A 23684-nucleotide genomic window follows, 5' to 3' on the forward strand; every position below is an offset into this window, starting at 1 on the left:
CAACAATAATTACGCTTCAATACCAAACCAAGTTAGAGTGTCATATAAATTCTCACTATTCATGGATTATAGAGGGTGATCTGATGCAAAAAAAATATCGACTATACTTAATGGCATACTCTACTAATGAGAGCACGCTATAACATATTTACACTCATATCTAATGCCTTGACAATTCTCTTAGCGCTTATGCTGTGTTGAATGGATTAAGGCTTTGATTAATTTGACAACAGTAGAGCAATGGAGGCTCAAATCAAGTGTTGCGGGGTTGCTCTTTTTGCTGTCAACTTTAGCTGTTTGAATTTGCTGCTGGTGATATTGCTCTGGGCTTTTGCAGCTTGTAGACTCCCTATTCCAGATTCTGGTACCAGTGAAGCATAAGCATAAGTATCCTCAGGACAGCTCAGCACCAAGTGACACCAGAAGATCCTAGGGTTTAACAATTGAATTATGCAGCCTTACGAAATCATAAAGCGCAAGCTCCTCAGGCCTTGACTGAAAAAGAAAAAGAAAAGAAGGGGAAAATCAAACGTGAGAAGAACTGATTTAGACAGACCAGTTTCTAGAGTTTCATTGACTAGATAAATGAGAAACTACATCAGTAATACCGTGGATGGAAGACCAGCACTAACAAGAGCTTCTTCAATCTCAAGAGAAGGGCATATATGTTGTAGTGTCTTTCGTAACATCTTACGTTTCCCATTAAATGCACAGTTGACCTTAACCATCAACGAGGAATAGAATGTCAGCTAATAATAATGATAAAGATGAACTACTCACCATATTTAACCCTAAATTCCCAAATTAGTTTTATAAACAAGTATTGGCCTAACCACGGATTGCAGATGCTGTTTATTTTTATATAAAGTTTATAAAGTAGTGCTATGCTTCCAATCGTTATATCATATCACATTTGAACACACGCGGAAAGCAAAAAGGGAAGTACAAGAGAAGGCTGTGAGTACCATTGAGAAGAAGCTTTTGGCTGAAGAAACGGGAGGATAATCTACAGGTTGCTTCAGTCTGAAGGAAACTACAGCTGCGTCAACCTGAAGAACAAAAAACAGATAATTTCACTTTGTGACCCAATGGAATAATCATAACAATTACCTATTAGACACCATCATATGGACATGGAAAAATTATACCACCAGCAAAGATCCTGTACATGATTTGGGAACTGTGTTCTTCAAATAATACTATTCGTCAAAGAGATCAAGGGAAGTATTAAAGGAAACACGCTTAGAAGATATCTTGTAATGAAGGAAACTTATTTAGACATTAAAGTAAAGCTTCATTCTACCATAGTTCAAAGTGTTTGATATTGGACAGAGCATCACATCTGAAGTTGTCTAGGGGTGTATGTTCAATTTACTGGAAGTGACAGTGTGCCTGGAAGAGTCTCTAAATTTCAAACTGCTAATGTTTAAGTTCAAAAAATAGTTAATTATGATCTGTTCTCGGTTCAGAATAGGTGTTCAAACAGTAAATATAAAAGGGGCACTTACTTTAGGTTGTGGGAAGAAATTTGTCCTCGGCACCTTAAATTTGTATTCAGGATCTGCAGAGATAAATGTAAATGCAAAAACTTGAGAACATTGATTAAAGCATACAAAAAGTTTTGGATCTATTTATTTTACAAAGATGTGAAAATGTCATTGATATTAAAGATATCATTTTGATTAGTACAGTATATCTTTGAGATTTGAAGAATATGGACCGCCAGCATTCAACTAAACACAAATTTGAGGTACTAAGGATCAGAAATGAAAGATGGCACAAATCCACTGCAAATAGGAGTTGATATATCAGATAATTAGAAGTGGAATATTTGGAATTTATCAGCAGAATCTTGGAAGAGTGTTTTTTTTGTCTCCCGGGACCAGGTAGCCAAAAATGAATCTAGGACCTGGTGTAATGATAGCCGGAAACCAAGTAAAACTTGGAAAAAGATGAGGTTTTGGCACACTTGTCACCTTTCATATGCAGAAAATTTACTTCATATATTTTTACATATATCGTATGTATTCTTATTCATAGCTACAGCCTACAAAGTAAAACTAAGTGTACTATCCCAGTCCAAATAAGATAACTGGGGGTTGTTTTTGTAGTCAAACAGTATACAACTACAGAGCTATACTTCGAGTAATTAGGGTTGTCTTTTTTCAAGATATCACCACAAAATGTGTGTCATCCTCAGTCCAGGACTAGAGTTATGACATTGAGGTATAAAGGACTACTTCATCTCTCACAAGACTTCTCAAGTACCTGAATAGAAGTTGATGAAAATATTAATGGGTCGGTATTCAGAGGACCGTAAGGATGAATCCACCATGCGCACAGCTGCTTCTTCCTGAAATTCCATACAATCAACTGTGTCAGTGATCCTTCCAACAATTGGAACAGTTGGGTGGGATTTGGTAACAGGTGAAATCTATCAAACTGTTTCCCGTATGCCATCAAGTTGCATACTTTGTGAAAATGACCTCCTACATTATGTCCCAGAACATCTACCACTATATTTTTCCAGAACTAGTAGTAATAGATGTTACCATAAACATACAAAAACAGCACGAGGAGCTTGTTAGGTTTTGGTAACCATCAAAAGTAACTACCATGTAGGTTTAAGCAAGAAACTTAGCTACATTAAATTAGAAACTAGTTCAGGATGCCGATGCAGAACGAGACATAGACTATGACAGAAGTCAAAGCCTTATCATAGACTCCAAAGAGAGTGGATTTCTTTGTTTGGTGTGCAGTTCGTGATGCCTCCCCAATTGTGTTAAATTTGAGACAGAGAAGGAGAATATTTTTGAGTCGATGTTGCACGAAAAAGAATTTAGAGAGGATACTAATCATCTCTAGTTGCATCCAGGTTAGCTTCAAGATAGAGAACTCTTGTATGCTCGTCTTTTAACAAACACAGACTATAAAGGATGCAACCTTGAGTACAGAGGTTAGCACTGAAAGGAATAGCCTTAAAATGTCACCACTATGTCTCTTTTGGGGCTTATGGAATGGAAGAAAACGAACATAGTTTTGAAAAGAGTGAGAATGATGTGGAAAGCATGAAAATCTCCTTTTATTTCACTTGTATTTTTGGTGCAAAGAGTGAATATTGTGTTGTATAGAGGGTTCACAAACTTCATAGGTACCTAGATGGCTTGGGTTGTCATATAAACAACTTGGACATATTTTTGACACCAACTTGGTGTTCAGTAATAAAAATTTGGGCATAAGAAATGAAAAAAGAAATCAGAGAAACTTTCACAGTAACAAAATGGATGGGGCACAAGAAAAATGACCAGACCCGAGGCAACCAATATTACTCATTCTAAACATGCACAGGCATTACAAAGAAGCCTGCTTAGTTCTGGGATTTATCAAAAGAAATCATACAGGTCGTTAACGACCCTTTAAAAATTGAGATGCAAAAGCTTGGACTGAGTCAAAGAAGTTTTAGTCCTATTGCTTCAGCCTTATAATCTTTTACATCTAATTGGTGAATTCTAATCGAGATCAAGGAGGGGTAGATCGTAAAAAAGTATGACAAAACACAGAACAACCAACAGTCTCTGATGCACAACATAAGTTATCCAGTTTTAAAAAAATATAGAAAGGGCAAAAAAAGAAAGAGAACTATGCCACTATTCCCAATATCAACAAATAATTCCTACTACCTATCTTTGGCATTAGCGATCAATTAATGTGGAAGCATATTTAAACTGACAATACCAACCTGCAGTAGCAAAACTACTTCTGAGAAGATATCACCCATGGGAAGAAGTTGCTTAATAACTTCTGTACTTATGTTAAAAGGTAGATTGGAGACTACCTGCAATAAGGAAAGGGATATACATCTCCTGTTAGCATGATATTGAAGACATTGGTAATTTGCACTACAAAACACATAATCTTAAAGCACAAATGTGTCAAGAATAGGACCAACAGATTCCTATACCAAGATTCAAAGGAAGAACTTGAAATAAATGCAGGTTCTCACCTTTGCATATTTCGGTTTTACACCTGAAGAATTCATTCTACTTTGCAAAACTGCGGACAAATGGGAGCGTATATGACATTTTGTGAAATCCTCTTGCAAGACCTATAGATGCAGTGGTCACATTATCACATTTCTATATTTCCTTGCAATAGAAGCTACTGAAGCATAACGTAAACCAAGTACATTTATCTTCTTTTACAGTAGAAGAACATTCTATATTGGGTAAGGAACTATATTCTAAAATATTAACTTTTAATTATGTATTCAAAGTGGAGGAAACTGAACTAAAATTGTTACCTTTACATAGTCTAGACTGGAAAATCTCTCTGTTACAAGGGCTGCCATGTAGGGATCCTTAAATCATTGAAAAAGAGAACAATTGTGTCAACAATAAAAAGGAACAAGAACAAGATTGAGAACAGAAGATAGATAAGCTTTTTTTCTTTTTCTCATAACTGTTTACGTAAAGATATATCCTCAAAGTTTGTTAAGTTTTAACATTTTCAATGCTATTACACTCAGAGGGACACACACATACACTCACTACGCTTTAATCCCAAGCTATTTTATTACACACAGAGAGGGATACACACATACACTCACTACACTTTAATCCCAAGCTATTCTATTACACACACAGAGGGACACACACATACACTCACTACGCTTTAATCCCAAGCTATTCTATTACACACACAGAGGGGTACAGACATACACTCACTACACTTCAATCCCAAGCTAGTGGGCTGTAACCATTACATTCTATTTAAACTCATGTCATTCCAACATGAATTAATTTCTCTTTAAATCTCAAACTTTTCACTAACATACAAGACTCTCTTAACCAGACTAAAGACTTCTAACATTACTCTATGCTTGGCAAATAAATAAATCAGAAGTACATTGATAGTGAAAAAGAATAAACCTTTTCAATTGCAAGGACAGTTGCACCAGAATTGACAAGAACATTTGTCAGGGAACCGGTACCAGGCCCAATTTCAACCACCAAATCTCCTTCTTGCACATCAGCAGCAGCAACTAGTTGATCATTTACCTCTGAATTCAGCATGTAATGCTACAGTTCAAAATACAATTAGAAAAACACAAAACACCAAACTCACTCAATCACACCCATTTATCTGTTCACTTTACTACGCAACTGAAAAACATCAAACACCAGCTCGCTTAATAATACCCACTTCTCTGTTCGATGAAATGCCCCAACGAACAATACCCATCTACTGAAATACTGAAATAGAATGGAATTACCGTTCAGAACCAGTAAATACCTGCCCAAGTGACTTTCTTGGAAAACGACCTTTAGAGTTGAGAGCTTTGACGGTGGCATGATAGTCATCCTCAGCCTTGTTGATTCTTGTTTCGCTTGTAGTTTTAGGTACTGCAGCTACTGTATGAAGGGATTTGGTTCTTGTACTATGGACAGCAAAGGGTCCATCGTACGCCGGCGAATTTGCCGGAGGTTTTGGCGTTGAAGAGAGTGGCAACATGGGATGTAGCAAGGAAGGCATTGGTAGTTCTTTTGCAGTTATTGGTCTGTTAATTTCAGGGGTTTATCCAGGGAAATGTTCACGAAAAGACAAGTTTACCCTTTTAAAAATGAACTCATTGGTTATCTTCTTTTACTTTCCAAGGGTAAAATAGACTTTACCAAACAAAACTCTTTTTATTATGATGATGACCAAATGTGTAAGCATAGTACAGGAACATAGTAGTACTACAGCATCTAGTTAGTAACTTGAGGTTCATGAAAATTCAGATTTATATACAAACATGATGAGATAAAAGGTACATCGAATCGCTAAACTACCTATACAACTTTGAATGAGTAAAAACTTGAGTCAGCAAGATTAAAGAAGTTCATTCTCCTCCCAAAATAGTTGTGTACTTCTGTCTTCTGTTGTTTCCAGTAGAGACTTAATGTCTATTTCAGTACCTAAACTATTGACTTCAAGAGTTACTTGTGGTAACTCTGGTGCAGAATATTGTTTCTGTATAGAATCATAATTCTCTAGTGATGGCACATATACTTCATCATCACTAAATAATATTGCAGAATAGTTTTCAAGATCCTTTGATGATGGCTGTGCTGCAAGCTGTTCTTGCGGTATGAAGCTGTCAGGCATTTCTGGGATTTCACATGATATTGTATTCACTGCATTATCGAATAGTAGAAGATTCTGTTGTTGTGAAATGCTGTTAGAAGGATGATTAAATGTGAGATTTTCAGGTTGAACTGAAGAGGATTGAATTAAGGTATTTTCAGTAGGGGTTTCCAAGAATTGTGGTGAAGATTGCTGCTTGTGAATGTAGTCCTCTGATATTGAGGAACATAGACCAGAATACGCATTATTTGGGATTACAGTACAAGAGGAACTTTTGTGACCAAAGTTGACAGATTTCCCATCTGTGCTCAATCTAAAACCAAGAAACTCCAAACCAGCATTACTTGAGTTTGTGGGCTGGTTTTCATTGCCACTTTGGATGCTGAAAAGCATGTTCTTTCTCTTGTCACCATATACTCTGAAGTTACTACTATGAGCTATTCTTGGCATAAATGTCGAATGCCGTCCAATTAGGCCATTATGATCTGCTTGTTGCAAATTTGCAAAATCCAAGAGACTGTTCTGCTGCTGGAAACTGCCCATTTGGCCAGAAGTTGGACAGTTCATGCCGCCAGTTCCTTGCTGGAAGTGAGTCTGAAATGGCTGTTGTATAGAATGAGAATATCCTCGCGAACTGCTGAAATTTAGAGGAGATAGGTATGGTTGAACTTGAAAGCATTTTGCATTAGCATCATTTGTTAGGATTTGGTCATAGATAGAAGCAGCTGAACTTTCTTGCGCTCTTTTAATACACATGCGATATTTCTGCAAATATGTACATTATTTTTGTTAAATAGCAATTAAAACTTATCCATAATAGTATATAATGAGAATTTAATATGTCGCGATTTTTAGAGAATGAAGACATTCAACATCTGTGACATGCATCAAGGGACAAGTGCAAGGTTCTAGCTCTTAATGCAAAGATTTTGCTAGTATTAAATGCATTTTATCATGTGTTTTCTAAAACTGGTGATTCTTGTATTAATTTCAGAGATTTCGTGTTGTAATTATGCTATTATGATTCACATTTCCTTATTTTGGATAACTCCTAGAAGAGAAAAAAAGAAGCAATGTCCATATGGAGAAAAAGGAAAAGTTAACAGGATAGCATATCTGATGAAAATTTGATAGAAGTGATTGTAAAGAGATTCAAAGTTCTGCAGAAAATTTTAGTAATATAAATGAAAACACACCTGCAAATGACTGGCAACATGTTCTCTAGTCAATCCAGGCTCATTCATAATTTCAACTATTTTCTTAGGAACAGCCTCTGGATATCAATTAAGAAAACCAAAAGAAGTATCATGAATATCAACTACATAATTTAGAACAAAAAAAATAAAAAGAACTCTCAGGGGAAAAAAGAAAAGGAGGAAATGTTTTACTTTCATAGCCTAAGTACTGGATAGCTTGCAAGAAACTTTGATGCATCTTTGGAGTCCATACAACCCTTCGTTTCTTTTCGAAGTCTCTATTTTCTTCACTTCTGTCACTGTTAGCTTTTCGCTTACCCTTCAGATCATGCGCCATTATCGCTACATCAGTATCAGCAGATGTTGTGTTTTCTCTACTAGTCTCTGCAGTTACATTCTGAGGCAATCTTGAATCATTCTCTTCTTGATTAACTGCTGCTTTTCTACCTTTCTCCTTCTCTAACACCATTTGCCAAAACTTGTTCATCTCATCTGTATCTGAGAAACTCACAACATATGCTCCAACACTACAATCTTGTACTTGATTTTCACATCTTGTATCATCTGGTGACATAACTGTAGACAAAAAAAATGTGCAACCCCTTTAAAGATTTTAATTGCAAAAAACAAATAAACTCTGAAAACACTTACAAATGGTAGGAAGATTGAGTTTGTTCTTGATGATTTGGAGAATATCAACCCCATTTGTGTTAAGCCTATGGATGTTTGTAAGAACAAGATTGAAGATACTCTTTCTTTCCCAAACAGCATTTAAAGTATCCATTGTTTTTCCAACATGCAAAACTGATAAAAACAGAAAACAACAGAATTCAAAGTTAATAACTTTATTTTAAAGAAAGATGTAGAAACTTTATACTGTGATATATACCTTGATAAGTTTGGTTGTGAAGCATATCAGAAACAATATTATGACAAGTAAAATCATCAAGAACTAAAAGTATGCAGATATTTTTAGTTCCCATAACAGATGAATTGGCAGGAATGTCCATGTTTTTTTTTTCTAAGGAAGATGTTTAATTTGGAGGTAATAATGTGACAATAAGGGATATAATGTTGTATTTTGTAAGAGAACGGGAAACACAAATTATTTCCATTAATTGCTTTTATACTATGTTTGTAGGCCCAATGCAAAATTTTCTAAAATAGTCTGAAAATTACTTAGAAAATAGCTTTATTGGTTTTTCTATATAATCTTATATTAAGAAATAATAAAAGTGTGACTAGCCCTGGATTTTCTTCTCCTTGAGAGTTTCCTATCATAACAACCCCCAAACATACACACAAAAGAAGAAGAAAAAAGGTTTAAATATATATATATATATATATATATATATTTGTTGCGACTATTATATTTTAGGGTAATATACAAAATATGTATATTATTGTGACTGTTATTTTTGGGGCGGCTCTAGAAAGATAACTATTCCAATTTAAAAGGAGAGAGTTTGGGAGAGCCTTTTTGTAAGTTTATAAGAGAACAAGGATGGATAAATCTTCAAAAACATGAGTATATTCATTGGGTTTTTTTTTCTGAGTTCTAATGAAGTGGTGTAGATAATTATGCCTTTTTTTCCTTTTCTATTTATTCCTCATTCAAGGATTTTAACATTTTACTATGTATGATTATGTGGATTTAAACTTCTGCATCCATCAAAACAAATTTAGAAGCATATAAGTAGTTTACTTCAACGAATCAAGCGAAGAGAATTCATATAGTTTCAACCACTAAAAAATATTAGGTTCAATTGTTAAATTCTTCGTTTTCAATAGATTTACACACATGTTAGTTTTAGTCACCATTCAGATTTTATTCCTATATTTTAGAAATTGTGCAAACAGTTATCATAACTGACAAAACATTAGGTTATCGTCTTTTCAATAAAATTTTAGACCATGCAGTAATATTTCTCATAAAATTTTCATTAGCTCATAAACTGAACTACGTAAATCCATGAACTCTTATAATGTTTGACCTACTTGACTTAGCTGATAGAGTATCGCTTCCATACGGCAAAAGTCATTGGTTCAAATTCAATAGTAGGTAAAAACCCCTGCTTTTGCCAGCATGACCACAAGCACGAACGGGCAGCAAGGAGTCAATTGAATGATCAAACCGGTTGCTTACACCTGTGGTCTTCGACCTTGACACCTTAATATCAAGGACCTCCCCACCCCCATTGCTGCAGAGAACTCAACTATATTTACCTCATTTTATAGGTCAGCTTACATATACCAAATGGGGAAGAAAACAAAACAAAAGAGTTATATGCACATCATTCTAACAATTGCTGCCTAAGAACATCATTCTAATTATTGCTGCCTAAGAGAAAAACTAACCTACATTTATACAAGTGAGCTTGCATTTTACCAAATGGGGTTAAAAAAACAAAAATAAAGATTAATATGCACCATCACTGTGATAACCAATTTACAGGATTCAAAGGTATTGAATAATCCTGCAATATGGCTAATCGAACAAAAGCTTGCGTCTAACTGACTTGGAGTAGTTTCGGATGGGTTCTTTATCTCTTTCTCTAGAAGTATCCGCACTAATCTTTGGACATCCAGTTTCACTCTCCTCTAGCTTCTCATGACAAGGGACTTTGGATGATCGATAGAAGTTGGTGATGCTGAGTTGAACACCTCTAGGTGATTCTGAATTCTCAGATTTCATTGGTCTTTTTCTACGTGATCTTGATTCTTTTAGTTCCTGGGATATCACAAATGAGCATTTAGTAAACAAAACTAACATTCTTGCGGAATGGAATTGGGGTTGGGGGGTTGAAGTAGGGCAGAGAAAAAGTAAATCAGTCTTTACCTTGTCTCTCAAGAACTGGGACACCTTTTCTGGAAAAGCATTCTGTACAAGCACCATATCTTCTTCAGTTGACAAAAAGCTGCATCCCTCCTTGACATGAATCTGCGGAGAATCAGGTTCATCAAGTAAATCTGTGGACTCATCAGCTATCCCCAGCTCCTGTTCCGTATCAGAGTCTTCAGAAGGTATGCAGATTGCATTACTCATTTCACGTGTTGGTTTCTTCCAATTGATTACGTAAAGTTGATGTCCAAATCTTGTCTTCACCCGCTGAATGGAGTCAAATTCATATTGTCCGCCTAACAATTGATCTTTGGAATTTGAGGCCACGTCTCTCAGAAATATGGTGGATAACATAGGAAACATTCTTTGACGTGTATAAGATGGCTCCCAGTGCTGATAATAAGCCAGATAATCAACTATCATATCAATCTTTGGATTTTCCCATGATAAATGATAATCTCCATCTGCAAAAAATAATTCCACGAGGGTAAACAAGGTACAGAACTTGTCTTGAATTGATTGTAGACAACATGCAAGAGGAACTTATATGGGAGTTCAGACTACTACAACAAGATAAACTTGTACTAACATGAAATAGAGAGAGTTTAGGGAATGTTTCTGTTAGAACTGTTGTCACATAGAAGAAACAACAACAGTAAACTTATGAAAAGGAAAGAAAAGTTTAGCCGGAAGCTATTTAGGTCTACCTAGACTCCAAGATTGTAGGCCGCTAATACTATATAGAAAAATATAAGAAAAAAGAAATGAAATTGCTAGAATTGACTGTAGATAATGTACCATTGGACTCCTTAGCATGATATAAATATAGTTATTCAATAGGAAAAAAAAACTTGACATGAAATAACAAAAATCTAGAGTAAGGCAAGACTCCTATTCATATAGAAGATTTAAGTCACTATTTGAGCTAGGTTTTTAGGTTTAAGCTAGGCTTGAAATCCCTAATGTTGATCCACCAAGGTTGAGCCACCAATGTGATAACTTCACACTCTTAATGTCCAGCCCTGGGTGTGCAGGGTGTTAGAATCCACATCAGTTAAGTGAATGGAATGTAGTCTCCTTAAATGGTCTTGGGAAATATCCTCACTACTTGGGCAAGCTTTCCGGGTTGAATTAGGCACAAGGTCTAATTTGTTAACAAGAGGCTAGAAAAATCATACAAGTCGAGCTGAAAATGAAGACCGGAAATGTAGAAAAGGAGGACTGAGGGAGGTGGGAAATCCATTGGCTCTAGTGAGTAAACAGCAGACAGTGATTAACAAAAATTTTACTGGCCCTCTAGATAAAGCACTGGGTTCAAAAAAAAAAAAAAAAAATCATAAATTAGATGCCATGCGACTGAGGTAAACATAAATAAATCAAAATAAAAAAGATATTCACATGCAAATTGCCCTTGCTTTCTCAAGTCTCTTTCTCTAAATATGCAAACAGCACCACAAACTGGCAGACTATAAATGAACTTCTATCATAATTGCCAGTTCACTCACCATATTGCTGTTGTTTGTTCAAGTACATTTCTGTGATCTCATTGTTTCGGAAATTCTGCTCCGAGGCTATCCTTCTGCAAACTTTAAGCTTCCAATTCTCGTTTCTTTTCTGTTCTTTTTCCTTATTATCCTGTCATATAACATCACAGCCAGCGTTTAGTGAAGGATGAGACCAGAAGGAAAAAGGAATGCCCTGAATAGGAAGCTGCCTGACAGAATAACATATCATTTCAGTAAAAGATCAATGAAGCAGGGTGTTTCAGATGTACCAAATCACATGGGGAGCAATTACACTTGAAGCCCAATGGCTTCTTAATGCAACCCTCATTGGCGGTGGCACTGCAGTACTGACAAGAGAACTTGAGGTGAGCTTTCTTGCTTCCGGGATGTCCACAGATTGAACAATGTGGCACTTTGGTTTTCCGAGGGCTCTCATCTGAACTGGGTATTAAACTACTGTCTAAGTTGACGTCGTGCTGAAAATCCTGTAGATCCCCTCCACCTATTTCCCGCAACCTGCATTAATGGGCAGTTAACTGTAATGGGTACTCAGGAACCACTATTCAGTATTCATAGCAACAACTTAAATTTGAAAATATCATCATTGACTTTCCCATGCCCCATAATCCACCTGCTCACTCAAATCAAGAGAAATACAAACCTATACAATATCTCATCATCACTAAAAGATTTGACAAAACGAACTGCTGTTTCAATCCCGATCCCTGGTACACCAGTCAAGTTGTAGTCATTTCCCACCAAAAGCGAAATTGCTATCAACTGATTCCTCCTCAGCCCTAGACCAGACTCAATATCCGACATGTGATAGCACTCAAATGGTTCCTGCACCAAAAATGAGATGCATCTTTAGGTAAGATTTAATTTAGACTCAATGTACAACAAGTGATATCAGTTGAATCGCCTGCATACAAAGTTGCGGGAATTTAATTACCACTAAAAGCATCTTACTCTATCAACTTGTTTCACTAGATAAATAACTCTTCCGGTCTTTCATACAATACAAAGTTCATGAAAAAATTTATCAAGAGTTATGCTAGCACATCCCTTTCTTGATAGAAAATATTAAGACAGAAAGCAATGGAAGGAAGGTGAAAATTTTAAAAGTACTAAACTAAATATGAATTGAGAAATTAAAAGAATTACAAAAGCATACCACTAGAAAACTTCTCTCTTATGACTTATGAGAATTTTAGTGTGTTACTTATGACTTATCATAAATGGTTAATATGACAAATATATTACAAATATTCACATAGAATAACAAAAGAGCCTAAATCACATCATTTTTCTTATAATTGACCTTACAAGATTTTCTTTTTTTTGTAAAAGAAAAACAAATATTTAAAAAAAGTGAAGAAGACAAAACTCTATGATAAGGAAATTTAAAGACATATTATCTCTATTATATTTATTTATGATCACCTATTTAGTTAAGTATCATATATCTATCCTATTAAAACTTTTGGTAAGAACAATAGCTCATTTAGTTTCAACTTTTGTTACTAGCATTTGCTCCTTTGTTAGGGAGCACTTTACCCCTCAATGTGGGACTTCCCGGCGTGAATTCGGATTTAGTCGGGCTCCAATGTGGGTACCGGACACCGGATGGGAAACCAAAAAAAAAAGAATCAATTGTAGGAATGTGCACCATATCCCATAAACAGAAAACATAAACGAAACAAAAAAAGACTTACAAACACAATAAAAGAAGAGCAACCTAACCTTATAAAACAGAACAATGAAATAAGAGCTTATATCATGTCAAATGTTTCGTACCACAGTTATAAACACACTAACGAAAATTTTACATCTTTTATGCGTTCTCTACACCCAGACCCCACTTTGTGGGATTTCACTGGGTATGTTGTTGTTGTTATGCGTTCTCTACACATAAAGATACTTGGGAGCATAGTAATAGCATCTAGTTTAATCATAACCCCATGCAAAAGGAGAGTCCAAGTAATAGCATCTAGTTTAACCATGACCTCATGTGAAAGGAGAGTCCAAGCACGCTTACATTGGAGTTGGGTTGCATATTTTTTATAACACAATTGGCTCCAAAGAGAAATGCATCACTGTCAGAAGTAATACAAGCATCAACTAGTCCTTCTCTATTCAACTGTGCACAGAGTGCTTCCGCTTCTCCTTTTGCTTTTAGGACTGGCACTCCAAGGAGTTCAAGCAACTCCTAATGGAACATAATAATTTATACTTTAGCTAACAATCAGAAACATGTAATATTAGCAGCTATGTAAGAGAGGAAGGTCAAGCTCACTAAACATCTAGAGAAGAACTTCCATCTGTGGTGACTTGTAAAAATAAAGGGAAGTTGGATAAAGTCAACAATAAGAGACTGTACTGCCGTCTGCCTGTAGTAACGAGATTGGGACAAAACATCCCCGTATTTTCCATAGGACAAGCTAAACAAATTACAATCTATAAGTTTTACTCCTCTAATACAGGAAGTTAAATATATATACACACATGATCGTGCCTGAACTGACCATATAGCAAGCTAAAGTATGGAGTCCTATTACAAAACAACCCTCAGTTTCCTTCACTCTTCATATAATATTATTCATTCCATCTGAAAAGATTGACTTGATAACCTTTTGCATCTCGTGGAGAACAGTCGAAGCAACATGAAAGACTCTAAAATTTGCATCATTTCACCCCATGTGGGGTCAGTGAAAAACTGAGATATTAGGGCACGTTACAATTCTATGTAAGCATGTGATAGTCTGACTTACTCTTCAAAATAAAGTATGTGAATAGCTCCTTAACCAAAGTAGCTTTCTAGTCCTACTACCCAATATCATGGAGGTAAGTTATCCAACAAATTACCAAAGCCTCAATACTTGCTACAATATCAAAACTTGTTTAGTTACCTTTGTCAAAAAAAATAATATCAAAACTTGTTCATGACAACGACTTTTACATATTAAAGAACCCTAAGCCAGTGTCATACTGAACTGCAAAGGAGAAATTTGAGATAAAAAAGAAACACAAAGATACATGTTGATTAGAGAGTCAAAACAAAAAGTGACAGTAACCAAACTTACAACACATTCTTTTTCGCATTTCTGAAATGCCTTGTTCCTTTCAATTGAAATGCCTTCCTCAGCCACTGGCAAACTTGATAAATCAATTCCTGATGCCCGAAAAAATCGTGCAATCCTTGCCTGAGACTTTAGCGGCGATGCAGTACCATCCGTGACAAACACAGGATATGCCCCAAACTACAAAATCATCAAACAACACTTCCGTCAATACTAAAGTTTGCCAAGCAGCACCTATCTGCTCCCATTGAGAAACCAATGCAGAAAAACAAAGTCTTTACAATGATAGTTTTATCTTGGTCTTTATAATTAACTCCAGTCTCCACCTATCCTAATTTCAAAGCATATCCAGTCCCAAGCTTGACTGACCTAAAAATCGTCTAAAGAAAATCAAATCCGAATGGGTACAAATCATTCAAATAGTTGACTTCCACTAGAATGGAATTGAGACATAATTGATTGACAACGATGATCAAAGAAGCCATGAATACATTTGTTAAGCAAGCTCTAGAATAACCCCCACCACCACCACAAAAAAAAACAAGGAAACCCGCCAAGTTTTCTTTTTTTTCTATTAAAATAAAATAGAAGTCGGAAACAAGAAAAAGAATTCATATTCTTAGGTGGGTGTCTGCAACTATATCGTACCTTAGAGAAGAGGTTGACGGTACGGAAAAAAGTGAGTCTGATATGAGGATTTCGAATTTGGCCTTTGAGTGCAGTTTCTTGCTGAACGATCCAATATGACAAGTCCACAGCTACGCGTTTGTTTCTCAAGAAATCAAATCCTTCTGCTCGAGCGTAGGGTTTCAGCAAATCCCAGAAATTTCCGCCAACCCCCATTTCATCCTCATCAATTTACTCTCACAAATTCGAAAGGTTTTTCTTCTACGAGAGTTACAACTTGAAACAGTGGAAGAAGAAGGGGAATTTTAGCCGTTGCGAAATTGGTTGGACTGTTATAAGAAGAAAAATCTTGGGCTCTTTTCTCATAACAATCCCAATGATGAGCAATTTCTTGGTCAGCCCATGAACTGGTAGTAGTAATTTTTTGGAAATTTCGTGTTGCATATAAACTTGGGCCACTAATTGGCATTTAAAAGCCCAAGTATTTTAAAGTATAACTTACATAAATGACTATAGTTTTAGGGTTATTAGATTGAAATAGCTATAAGTATCATGTTTTTAAAAAATCACTACAGTTTGAGTTAAAAAATAGCTGAATTCCATAAATATTTCATATTTTTTTTAATACAAAAATACATTCAAAATAAATTCCCACTAAATGAGGTCAGTTAATGTAACTGACAAGGCTATTTTTCAGCCCTTAAACCCACTAATTTGGCACTTTAAAAAATGTTAGAGGGTGTTTGGATTGGCTTAAAAGTTGGTCAAACCTACTTTTAAGTCAATTTTTTACTTTTAGAAGTGTTTGGCAAATATAAAAAATAACTTCAAATAAGTCAAAAATGACTTAAAATAAATTGAGAAGTGTTTGGCAATGTCAAGAATGACTTAAAGTAAGTTTAAAATGACTTAAAATAAGTTTACAGCTCACATCTTTTTCTCTCCAATTAGATCTTCAACTGTAGTTGTAGATTTCACATTTTGTCAGATATCATACATAATTTTCATGGATATTCCCGTACAACAAGAGATAAATGGATATACATTGATATTGGGAAGGATATATACCTAGCATTATATATATGGTCATCTCGCCACATCGGTGAAAACCAATTATATACAGATACAGTTAGTTCTTTGATGGAAAGCGTTTTACTTTCATAATGAGATTTGTTGACATAATTCAAATTAATTAAGTTTTCAAATAAATATTAAATATCGAATAGGAGTTTTTTATTTTTTTAAAAATCCAGTCTATTATATGGAAGCAAATAGGCCACCGGGCTATATAGACAAGTCCAATTTTGACCAATAAATTAAACATGTTTGTTCTTTTGTGTATCGGGGGATTCATGAATACAACCTTGCTATATGTCTTATCATGAGATGGATATACAAAATCAATTTCAAGTATTCATCATTTTAAATTGGCTTAAGTCATCGACAACCCCTTAAAGTTGTCCGCATAACTCAGTTAAACACCTCAACTGGGGCTTGTATCTATTGAACACCTTGACTATTCTGAGTTTAAACCATTTAGACACTTTGTGCACACGTTGCACAAAAAGTGTAACCCACACCTTGTTAGGCGTGTGAACCATTTAATTAATCAACACCTTTTAGTTTTTTCCTTTTTGTTTCTCATTATTTTTTTTAAAAAAAAAAAACAATCTTTCTTCCTTCTCTTTCAAAATTGCAGACCTTCTGCCACCAATTATTCATAGCAACAAAATCTATCACCTTACATTTTTTTTTATAAATTTACTTCTTCTAAGCTTATGCTTAAATTTAATTTAAAAAAATGGAGTCAACTACCATCATTTCCTTTGTTAGAAAAAATGAAAAACATAATTTAAGTTTTTTTGTCCGAAAAAATGGAGATCACCATTCCGGAAAATATGGAGGCCACACACACTGCCTTCGATCCACACCCCTTCTTTCTTCTTTCTTCGTAACGAAACAGAAACAAAAAGTAAATTGAAATCAAAACAAAAAGAGAATAAATTCATACTTAGTTATGTTAAAATCTCCATTTAGAAAAATAACAATGGTGGACAAGAGGTGATTTTAGTGAGAGAAGAAAAGGAAAAGTTTGAGGTGGTGTTGGGTGCAGGGTAGGTGTGAGGGTGGGGATTTTTCATTTTTTTTTAGTTCAAATTCTTTTCTTTTTAGTTTTAGATTTTATTTTATTTTCAAAATTCATTTATACAATTATTTTAAATTTAAATGCCACATGTCTTTATTTGATTTGTTATTTTGTCACATTACACGCACTTCCTCTTTTGACCAGTCTTAGAAAAATGTATGATAGGTATTTATTTTTTAAGGTTTGAGTGTCTAATAGGAAAAGGGACATGTTAAGATGTCTAAATAAATTTTGCGGACAACTTTAAGAGTCAGTAGATGACTTAAGCCTTTCAAATTTGTTGGTATATGGACCATTATTATAATTCAGCTACAACCTCATAAACACATGCATCCAAAAAAAGAAGAAAAAAAAAGGAGGTTGAAAATATATATTACTATTGAATACAAGATTACAAGTATAGGATCAACAAGAAAAAGTAAAACACCTTTCAATTGTTAGCTTATATTATTAGTCTCAAGAAAAAAAAAACATTGTTTAGTTTGGTTCATGTTTTTTCTTTTATGTGTAATTAATACATTTTATGCATAATAGAATATTGAACAAGAATGAGGCTACTAATAGTAAATGGAATAAAATAAACAAAATGATCTTCATATAATAAGTAATATATATTTAATTTATGTTAGAAAAAATATTTAATTATATACCATATATATCTACCAATTTATCAATTCTAATATGAAATAACCTCTACACTATTAATCCTTACATACTGAAATATTTTCCTCATAGCAAGCATACTCTTAGTTTTTAACAGTACGCAGTTGTAGAGAGAATAGAAAAATCAACAGCGTAGGGGGTAAGGTAAAAACTGCAACATTGGATACCTTAATTAATTGATGCAGAGAACTAGGTACCAAAATACTAGTATATAGATTTGCAAGTTAGTAAAATCTTCATTTCTTGTAGTTGTAGGAGTAAAAGGAGACAAGTTTGATGCCAAAATCAATATTTTCCACCTCCAATTTATTTTGCAAATTAATAATAAATTGGAGTAGTACAAAATTGTTTTGAGTCCATGCGTGCTCTTCTTTTTTTACTATTTTTGCATCCAACACCAAGGCAAGGCTCTCCATGCTTCTTCACATTTTCTCAACTAGTATCCACTAGTTGTGTTTTTATTTATTTATTTCTTTTAATTAATTTTGTGCTAAACGACAAAATATACATCATGCATGAAAGCTAACAAAGTCAAACAAGTCACCTTTGTTTTGTAGTGGCACATTTTTCACAACTTAAAACTAATTAATTAATACTTAGTAGTAAATTAATTAATTAATGTATGAGCGAATAGAATCCTCCATTATATTCATTATGCAAGATTTGTTAATAACATGTCAAGCAATGTCATGTACTAACTTAACAAGCCGAAAACATAATTTTAGACAAATTAAAGGTTCTCTACAATGATTAAATTCCTTATGTTTATATAGTACAATATTCAAATGATTTCAATTAATGCATAAAAATTGTGCAATGTATGTACGCATTACCCAATTATGAACCTTCCTAAAGATTTCATAAGTGTATTACAAACTGATATTATTTAAAAATATTGAGCGATTATTCTTTTTCTCCAAAATGTATCCTTCTAAATTATAATCATTGTTAAGTAATTACTGAGACGTTAAAGTGAAATTGAATTTCAAAGTCATTTTAGATACATTTAGACAGCTCTATATATAAATAATAATTTAAACAAACATGTATTCATAAAGTTAATTAAATATTTTTCTCAAAAAGTGTGGGTATAAAACTTTTAATTAGGCGATACATCAGGAAATTAAACAACTTGAATTCTCTATTTTACTCGTTATACATATTAGGTTTTAAATTATATTCAATTCTAATTCAACATGTCATTAAAAGATGTGGTACAGTGGATAGGTTGCTCCAGCTCCCTTAATCAAAAGTTTTAGGTATGGAAAAATATTAGGTAGGAAATATTTGGGCCTTAATCGACACGAATCCAAAATAATCAAACGCCAGTTAATCCAAAATAATAATGGAGATATCCATCCTTATCCTTGTTGCTAGATACTAGAACTGCATTCGTTCTCCATTTTGAAGAAAGGTATATACATTTAATTTAATGATTTGCTACTCCCTAGTATTAATTATTAAAGAGTTGATATATATATATATATATATATAGTGCAAGGCATGTAGGTAGAAGTTGCGGTGGTTATGTGCATGTGACGGAAAGGTAGCAGACAAATCCAGCCCCGCAGAAATGGCCGGTAATAATTAACAAAAAATGTCAGTCAAATCGCGGCTTCTTTTGGCTCTTCTCCGACATACCTCAACAACCATTAAATCTGTCTTCCTAAATTTTTACTAAGTTAAGAAGTATCCATGCTTCTACCTCTGCTTTGTCTTCTTTCTCTTCGTCCATTGCATCGATTCCCTCACCTTTTCTTTTTGGTTTTTGTTTTATGCTAATGATATATATTGAAGTTTACTACTTGATTAATTTTTACTCCTACCATTATCCGTGTTTGAACCTTAATTAAGTTTCTGGTCAGTGGTGATATTTTTAAGGTGAAATTACATAGATCTCAGGAGCTAATTACTCTAGTTACGTATTTTTATCAGATTTTGATGTTTCTAGAGGTCAAATACACTCACATATATGTATCTTAGATACATGCGGTCAAATTTAAATATAACGTGTTCTAGATAAATTGTATTAAAGTGGATTCTATTTGTGATACATAGCGAATCTCGTTCGTCTTTCTTTAATCTCGCGCGTCACTTTTTCATGTATATGGTATCTCAGATACATACATGTATCTAGTGTGATTCACATGTATTTGGGATACATACGAATCTCACTCACCTCTCTTCTTATTTTTGTGTATCTGGTAACAAAAATATATACATCTAAGTGTAAGATACGTAGAAAACTCTTAATTACTAATAATATAAGTAATATATTCTTGATGTCTAATTATGTAGTCTTTTTCTATCTTTAACCGTTTCATTGTACCTTTTTAATGATTAAAGAAGTAAAATGTTTTCTACCAAGGAGAGTCTAACCGGCCGAAGTGATTAACCACAAGATTTAAAGTATTTCGACATATTATACATGTACATCTTTTCGTTTAAGACAATAAAATTAAAAAATCTCCCTTATTTTCTTAAATTATGTATTTAGCTAATCAAATTAAAGCACATAAAAATGAAATGAAATAGCAGTACAACAACAATATAATTAGTGAAGTTCCATAAGCAAGGTTCGAAAAGGATGGAATTTACGTAAATTTTACCATTACGGCCTCATGTAGACAGAGATGAGTGAAATTACATAAGTTAAGGTCTAAAGGATGAAATTTACGTAAACTTTACCACTATCTCGTGTAGACAGAGAGATTATTTCCAAAAAATAATAGTATATTTTATATATATATATATACATTAAATTTTAAATACTCTAAATTATCCCTAACAAAATTTCTTGACCTTATCACTTTTTCTAGAGACCTCTTATCTTTTTTTTCTCTCTCTCCTCTTATATATATCGGTATAACTTCACTCTTCCCTTCAACTCAACCCCACCAAAACAAAAGAAAGAAAGAGAGAGAGAGAGCGCGCAACAATACTCTTTTTGACATATAAGTTTTAACCATGGCTTCTTCATCTCCTAGTCCACTTGCAAGATTATCACTTGAGCGTAGACCCAAATTGCTTAAAGAATTTCTTCTTCAAGACGATCCATACTCATCTAATGATTTTGGATCATACCCTAAAAAATACATTCATGGTTCAAGAATTATTAGGTCAAACAAAGGCTCATCTCATCAATTACTTAGAAGTCGATCATCTAGAGCCGCAACTGCTACAATCTCCGCAATTAATAAGGTCATCAACATTGTTAAGTTCTTACCTTTTACCTCTGTAAAATCTCCTTCCATTTTCCCTAGAAGCATTTCAAGAAAACTATCAAGGAAGAATAACTACAAGAAAAGTCAAAAACATAACGTTGACCAAGATGTCTCAGTTAAAGTCAAAGTCAAAGACATCTTACGATGGAAATCATTTAGAGACTTAGCGGAAGAGAAATCTACGCCGTTAGATTCTTCTTATTCACCGTATAGGTGCGGTACAATCACTACCACGACCACGACCACGACCACGAGCAGCAAGAGAACAAGTTGGTGCGATAGCGATTTTACAGCGGAGGATTTACCGTCATGGTGGGGTGAAAATGGTGAATTTTTGGGTAGAAAGAATAGTGTCGGTGGATATTGCATGGAAACCACAAAATCAATTATTAATAAGGTGATTTTTTTATTACTTGCATGAAACTTTGGATACCTATATAAAATATCTATATTTAATAATCTCTATTTTGTCGTATTTTGGCATAGTTTTGTCTAGAGGCTGTCATGGTCCCAATAATGTACTTTGACTACACTTGAATTAATTATTACTTTAATACAATTAGGTTAACATTATCATAACAAATATAGTAAATTTTTTTCCAAATATTAAAAGATCTTAACGATGGTATTTTATTTTTTTTAATTAAACAGGAAGAGTTGTGTTTTGATGAGAATGAGCAATATAGCCCAGTTTCAATTCTTGAATCTCCATTTCAAGAAGATGATGATGAAGGAATTATGGCCTTCTCTTTCCAGAGTAAGTTTTAATCTCTAATTACCTTAATTTTACTTCTAATTACCTTTATTTTGATATTATGGTATAGAAATTAAATGGGGGAAAGGTTACTATATATCAATACTCCCTCTATTCCATATTAACTGAATTTGTGAGTTGATACAGACATAATAAGAAAAATATTTGATGACATAATTTAAATCATATTTTCCATTATTAATCCTTTGTAAAATCATAAATATAACTTTGTAAGTAGTTAATTTATTTCCTAGAAAATATAAAACTTCAATAAATGAAAGGGCAAATTATTTTTTTTTCAAATATTTATACTTTGATCAATTCAATTATGGAATTACAATTAGTCTATGAGTAATAAATACAACGTATGTTTACTTTGTAAAAGTTTTCTTTTATTAAAAATGCTAAAAATTATATTATAAGATATAACCGACAATAAAAGGTAACTTTTTGTAACAAATCCTAATAAAGGTATATATGTAATTCGAAAAAATAAAGTACTAATTTGTCATAACCAATTTTGTGTAGGAATATAACTTTGCTTTATGTTTATATTTAAATATCACATGAATTGTAACTAACAATTTTTTTTTCCTCATTAAATTACAGATAGAAAAAGCATGCTTATGCAAAGAATTCAACAATTTGAGAGTCTTGCTGAAGAAAACATCAACTCTAAAGGAGTAGAAGAACTAAAAGAAGATGAAGAAATTGAAGAAAAGGCAAAGCAATTGTTGATCAATTGTGAAGTAAACTATATGGATGATGATCAACTTCTCTTTGATTTCTTTTGGAATGAATTGATTACAAGTGGAAAACGTCAAAACAATGTTAATATTGATGAAAAGCTATTGAGAGAGGCAAAATCTTGGATCAATGATGATTACACTGAGGAATTTGAATGGGAAATTGAGGATAAAAGAGAAGCCTATATAAAAGACATGGAAAAAGTAGCAAATTGGAACAAGTTTGAAGAGGAAAAACAAGACTTTATCATGAATTTGGAGTTTGAAGTGTTTAATGATTTGGTCAATGAAGTCTTGGAAGATGTTTTTTCTCATAATTAGAACATTGAATTTCATGTATCGTATAATTAACATGTGTAGAACATGTTATAATTAATACATATAAGTAAATTATAGATTGATTAGATATTAGGATACGTTTTTTGTGACTTAATTATGTATAGTTCTAGTTATAAAGCCACGGATTTTTTAAAATTCGTAGACAAATTATGTTTCCCTTTCAATTAACGAAAGAGGAGGAAGTATATCAATAGAGCTTTTCAATTTATTTTATTTTTTTGTTGCTTTTGTACATAGTACACACTAAATTCAAGTATTTCTTTGTTTCTATGATTTCTTGTTGTGACTTTTGGTTCCGTTAAAGCCTCAAGGTCAGAAATTTATCAATCCTTTTACCTCTATCTTCTGAGCACGATCATTTTTTTCAGAGTAAAAGGTAAAGAAAAATATCTAAAATAATGAAATTCTTTGAGTTTTATATCTGAACCTGAACTAA

General features: G+C 33.6%; 4 protein-coding genes across 4 annotated transcripts in view; 1 reads left to right on the forward strand and 3 right to left on the reverse strand.

The window, feature by feature from the left end:
* Positions 1 to 23275, forward strand: part of LOC125816451 (uncharacterized) — a 78097-nt gene extending 54822 nt beyond the window's left edge. Inside the window, exons 2-4 of the mRNA XM_049496058.1 lie at positions 21103 to 21806; positions 22061 to 22166; positions 22773 to 23275. Coding sequence (XP_049352015.1) covers positions 21153 to 21806; positions 22061 to 22166; positions 22773 to 23230 — 1218 coding nt within the window. The 5' untranslated portion in view covers positions 21103 to 21152 and the 3' untranslated portion in view covers positions 23231 to 23275. The remainder of the gene's footprint in view (positions 1 to 21102; positions 21807 to 22060; positions 22167 to 22772) is intronic.
* Positions 3 to 5565, reverse strand: LOC125816453 (ribosomal RNA small subunit methyltransferase, chloroplastic). The gene is made up of 10 exons (XM_049496060.1): positions 5293 to 5565; positions 4929 to 5078; positions 4301 to 4357; positions 4004 to 4105; positions 3740 to 3835; positions 2269 to 2353; positions 1509 to 1561; positions 966 to 1049; positions 609 to 719; positions 3 to 495 (listed from the first exon to the last, which is right to left on the reverse strand). The coding sequence occupies exons 1-10, from the start codon at positions 5530 to 5532 to the stop codon at positions 430 to 432; spliced, it is 1044 nt and encodes a 347-aa protein (XP_049352017.1). The 5' UTR covers positions 5533 to 5565; the 3' UTR covers positions 3 to 429.
* LOC125816229 (two-component response regulator ARR14-like) lies at positions 5872 to 8332 on the reverse strand. Its single transcript, XM_049495807.1, has 5 exons — positions 8212 to 8332; positions 7974 to 8126; positions 7515 to 7898; positions 7323 to 7399; positions 5872 to 6891 (listed from the first exon to the last, which is right to left on the reverse strand). Exons 1-5 carry the CDS (start codon positions 8330 to 8332, stop codon positions 5872 to 5874), a joined length of 1755 nt encoding a protein of 584 aa, XP_049351764.1.
* On the reverse strand, positions 9654 to 15685 carry LOC125816449 (flap endonuclease GEN-like 1). Its single transcript, XM_049496056.1, has 8 exons — positions 15398 to 15685; positions 14753 to 14929; positions 13708 to 13878; positions 12331 to 12512; positions 11939 to 12185; positions 11670 to 11799; positions 10162 to 10628; positions 9654 to 10053 (listed from the first exon to the last, which is right to left on the reverse strand). Exons 1-8 carry the CDS (start codon positions 15590 to 15592, stop codon positions 9811 to 9813), a joined length of 1812 nt encoding a protein of 603 aa, XP_049352013.1. The 5' UTR covers positions 15593 to 15685; the 3' UTR covers positions 9654 to 9810.
* Positions 23276 to 23684: the final 409 nt, after the last annotated feature.

Source organism: Solanum verrucosum, unplaced genomic scaffold (genome assembly GCF_900185275.1).
Source record: "Solanum verrucosum unplaced genomic scaffold, falcon-dt-bn FXZP01000261.1, whole genome shotgun sequence".
In the NCBI taxonomy this organism is placed as follows: Eukaryota; Viridiplantae; Streptophyta; class Magnoliopsida; order Solanales; family Solanaceae; genus Solanum; species Solanum verrucosum.

Bases quoted from the DNA above. Each gene is read 5' to 3' on its own strand.
- LOC125816453 (XM_049496060.1), bottom strand. From the start codon at position 5,532: ATGCCTTCCTTGCTACATCCCATGTTGCCACTCTCTTCAACGCCAAAA. The intron at 5,079-5,292 runs GTATTTACTGGT...TTTGAACTGTAG, and splicing joins CAAGAAAGTCACTTGGGCAG to CATTACATGCTGAATTCAGA. The intron at 1,050-1,508 runs GTAAGTGCCCCT...TTTGTTCTTCAG, and splicing joins ATTTCTTCCCACAACCTAAA to GTTGACGCAGCTGTAGTTTC.
- LOC125816229 (XM_049495807.1), bottom strand. From the start codon at position 8,332: ATGGACATTCCTGCCAATTCATCTGTTATGGGAACTAAAAATATCTGC. The intron at 7,899-7,973 runs GTAAGTGTTTTC...TTTTGTCTACAG, and splicing joins ACTCAATCTTCCTACCATTT to TTATGTCACCAGATGATACA. The intron at 7,400-7,514 runs GTAAAACATTTC...ATTGATATCCAG, and splicing joins CCAGTACTTAGGCTATGAAA to AGGCTGTTCCTAAGAAAATA.
- LOC125816449 (XM_049496056.1), bottom strand. From the start codon at position 15,592: ATGGGGGTTGGCGGAAATTTCTGGGATTTGCTGAAACCCTACGCTCGA. The intron at 14,930-15,397 runs GTACGATATAGT...ATGATTTTGTAG, and splicing joins CCGTCAACCTCTTCTCTAAG to TTTGGGGCATATCCTGTGTT. The intron at 10,629-11,669 runs GTGAGTGAACTG...TATTTTTTGCAG, and splicing joins GAACAAACAACAGCAATATG to ATGGAGATTATCATTTATCA.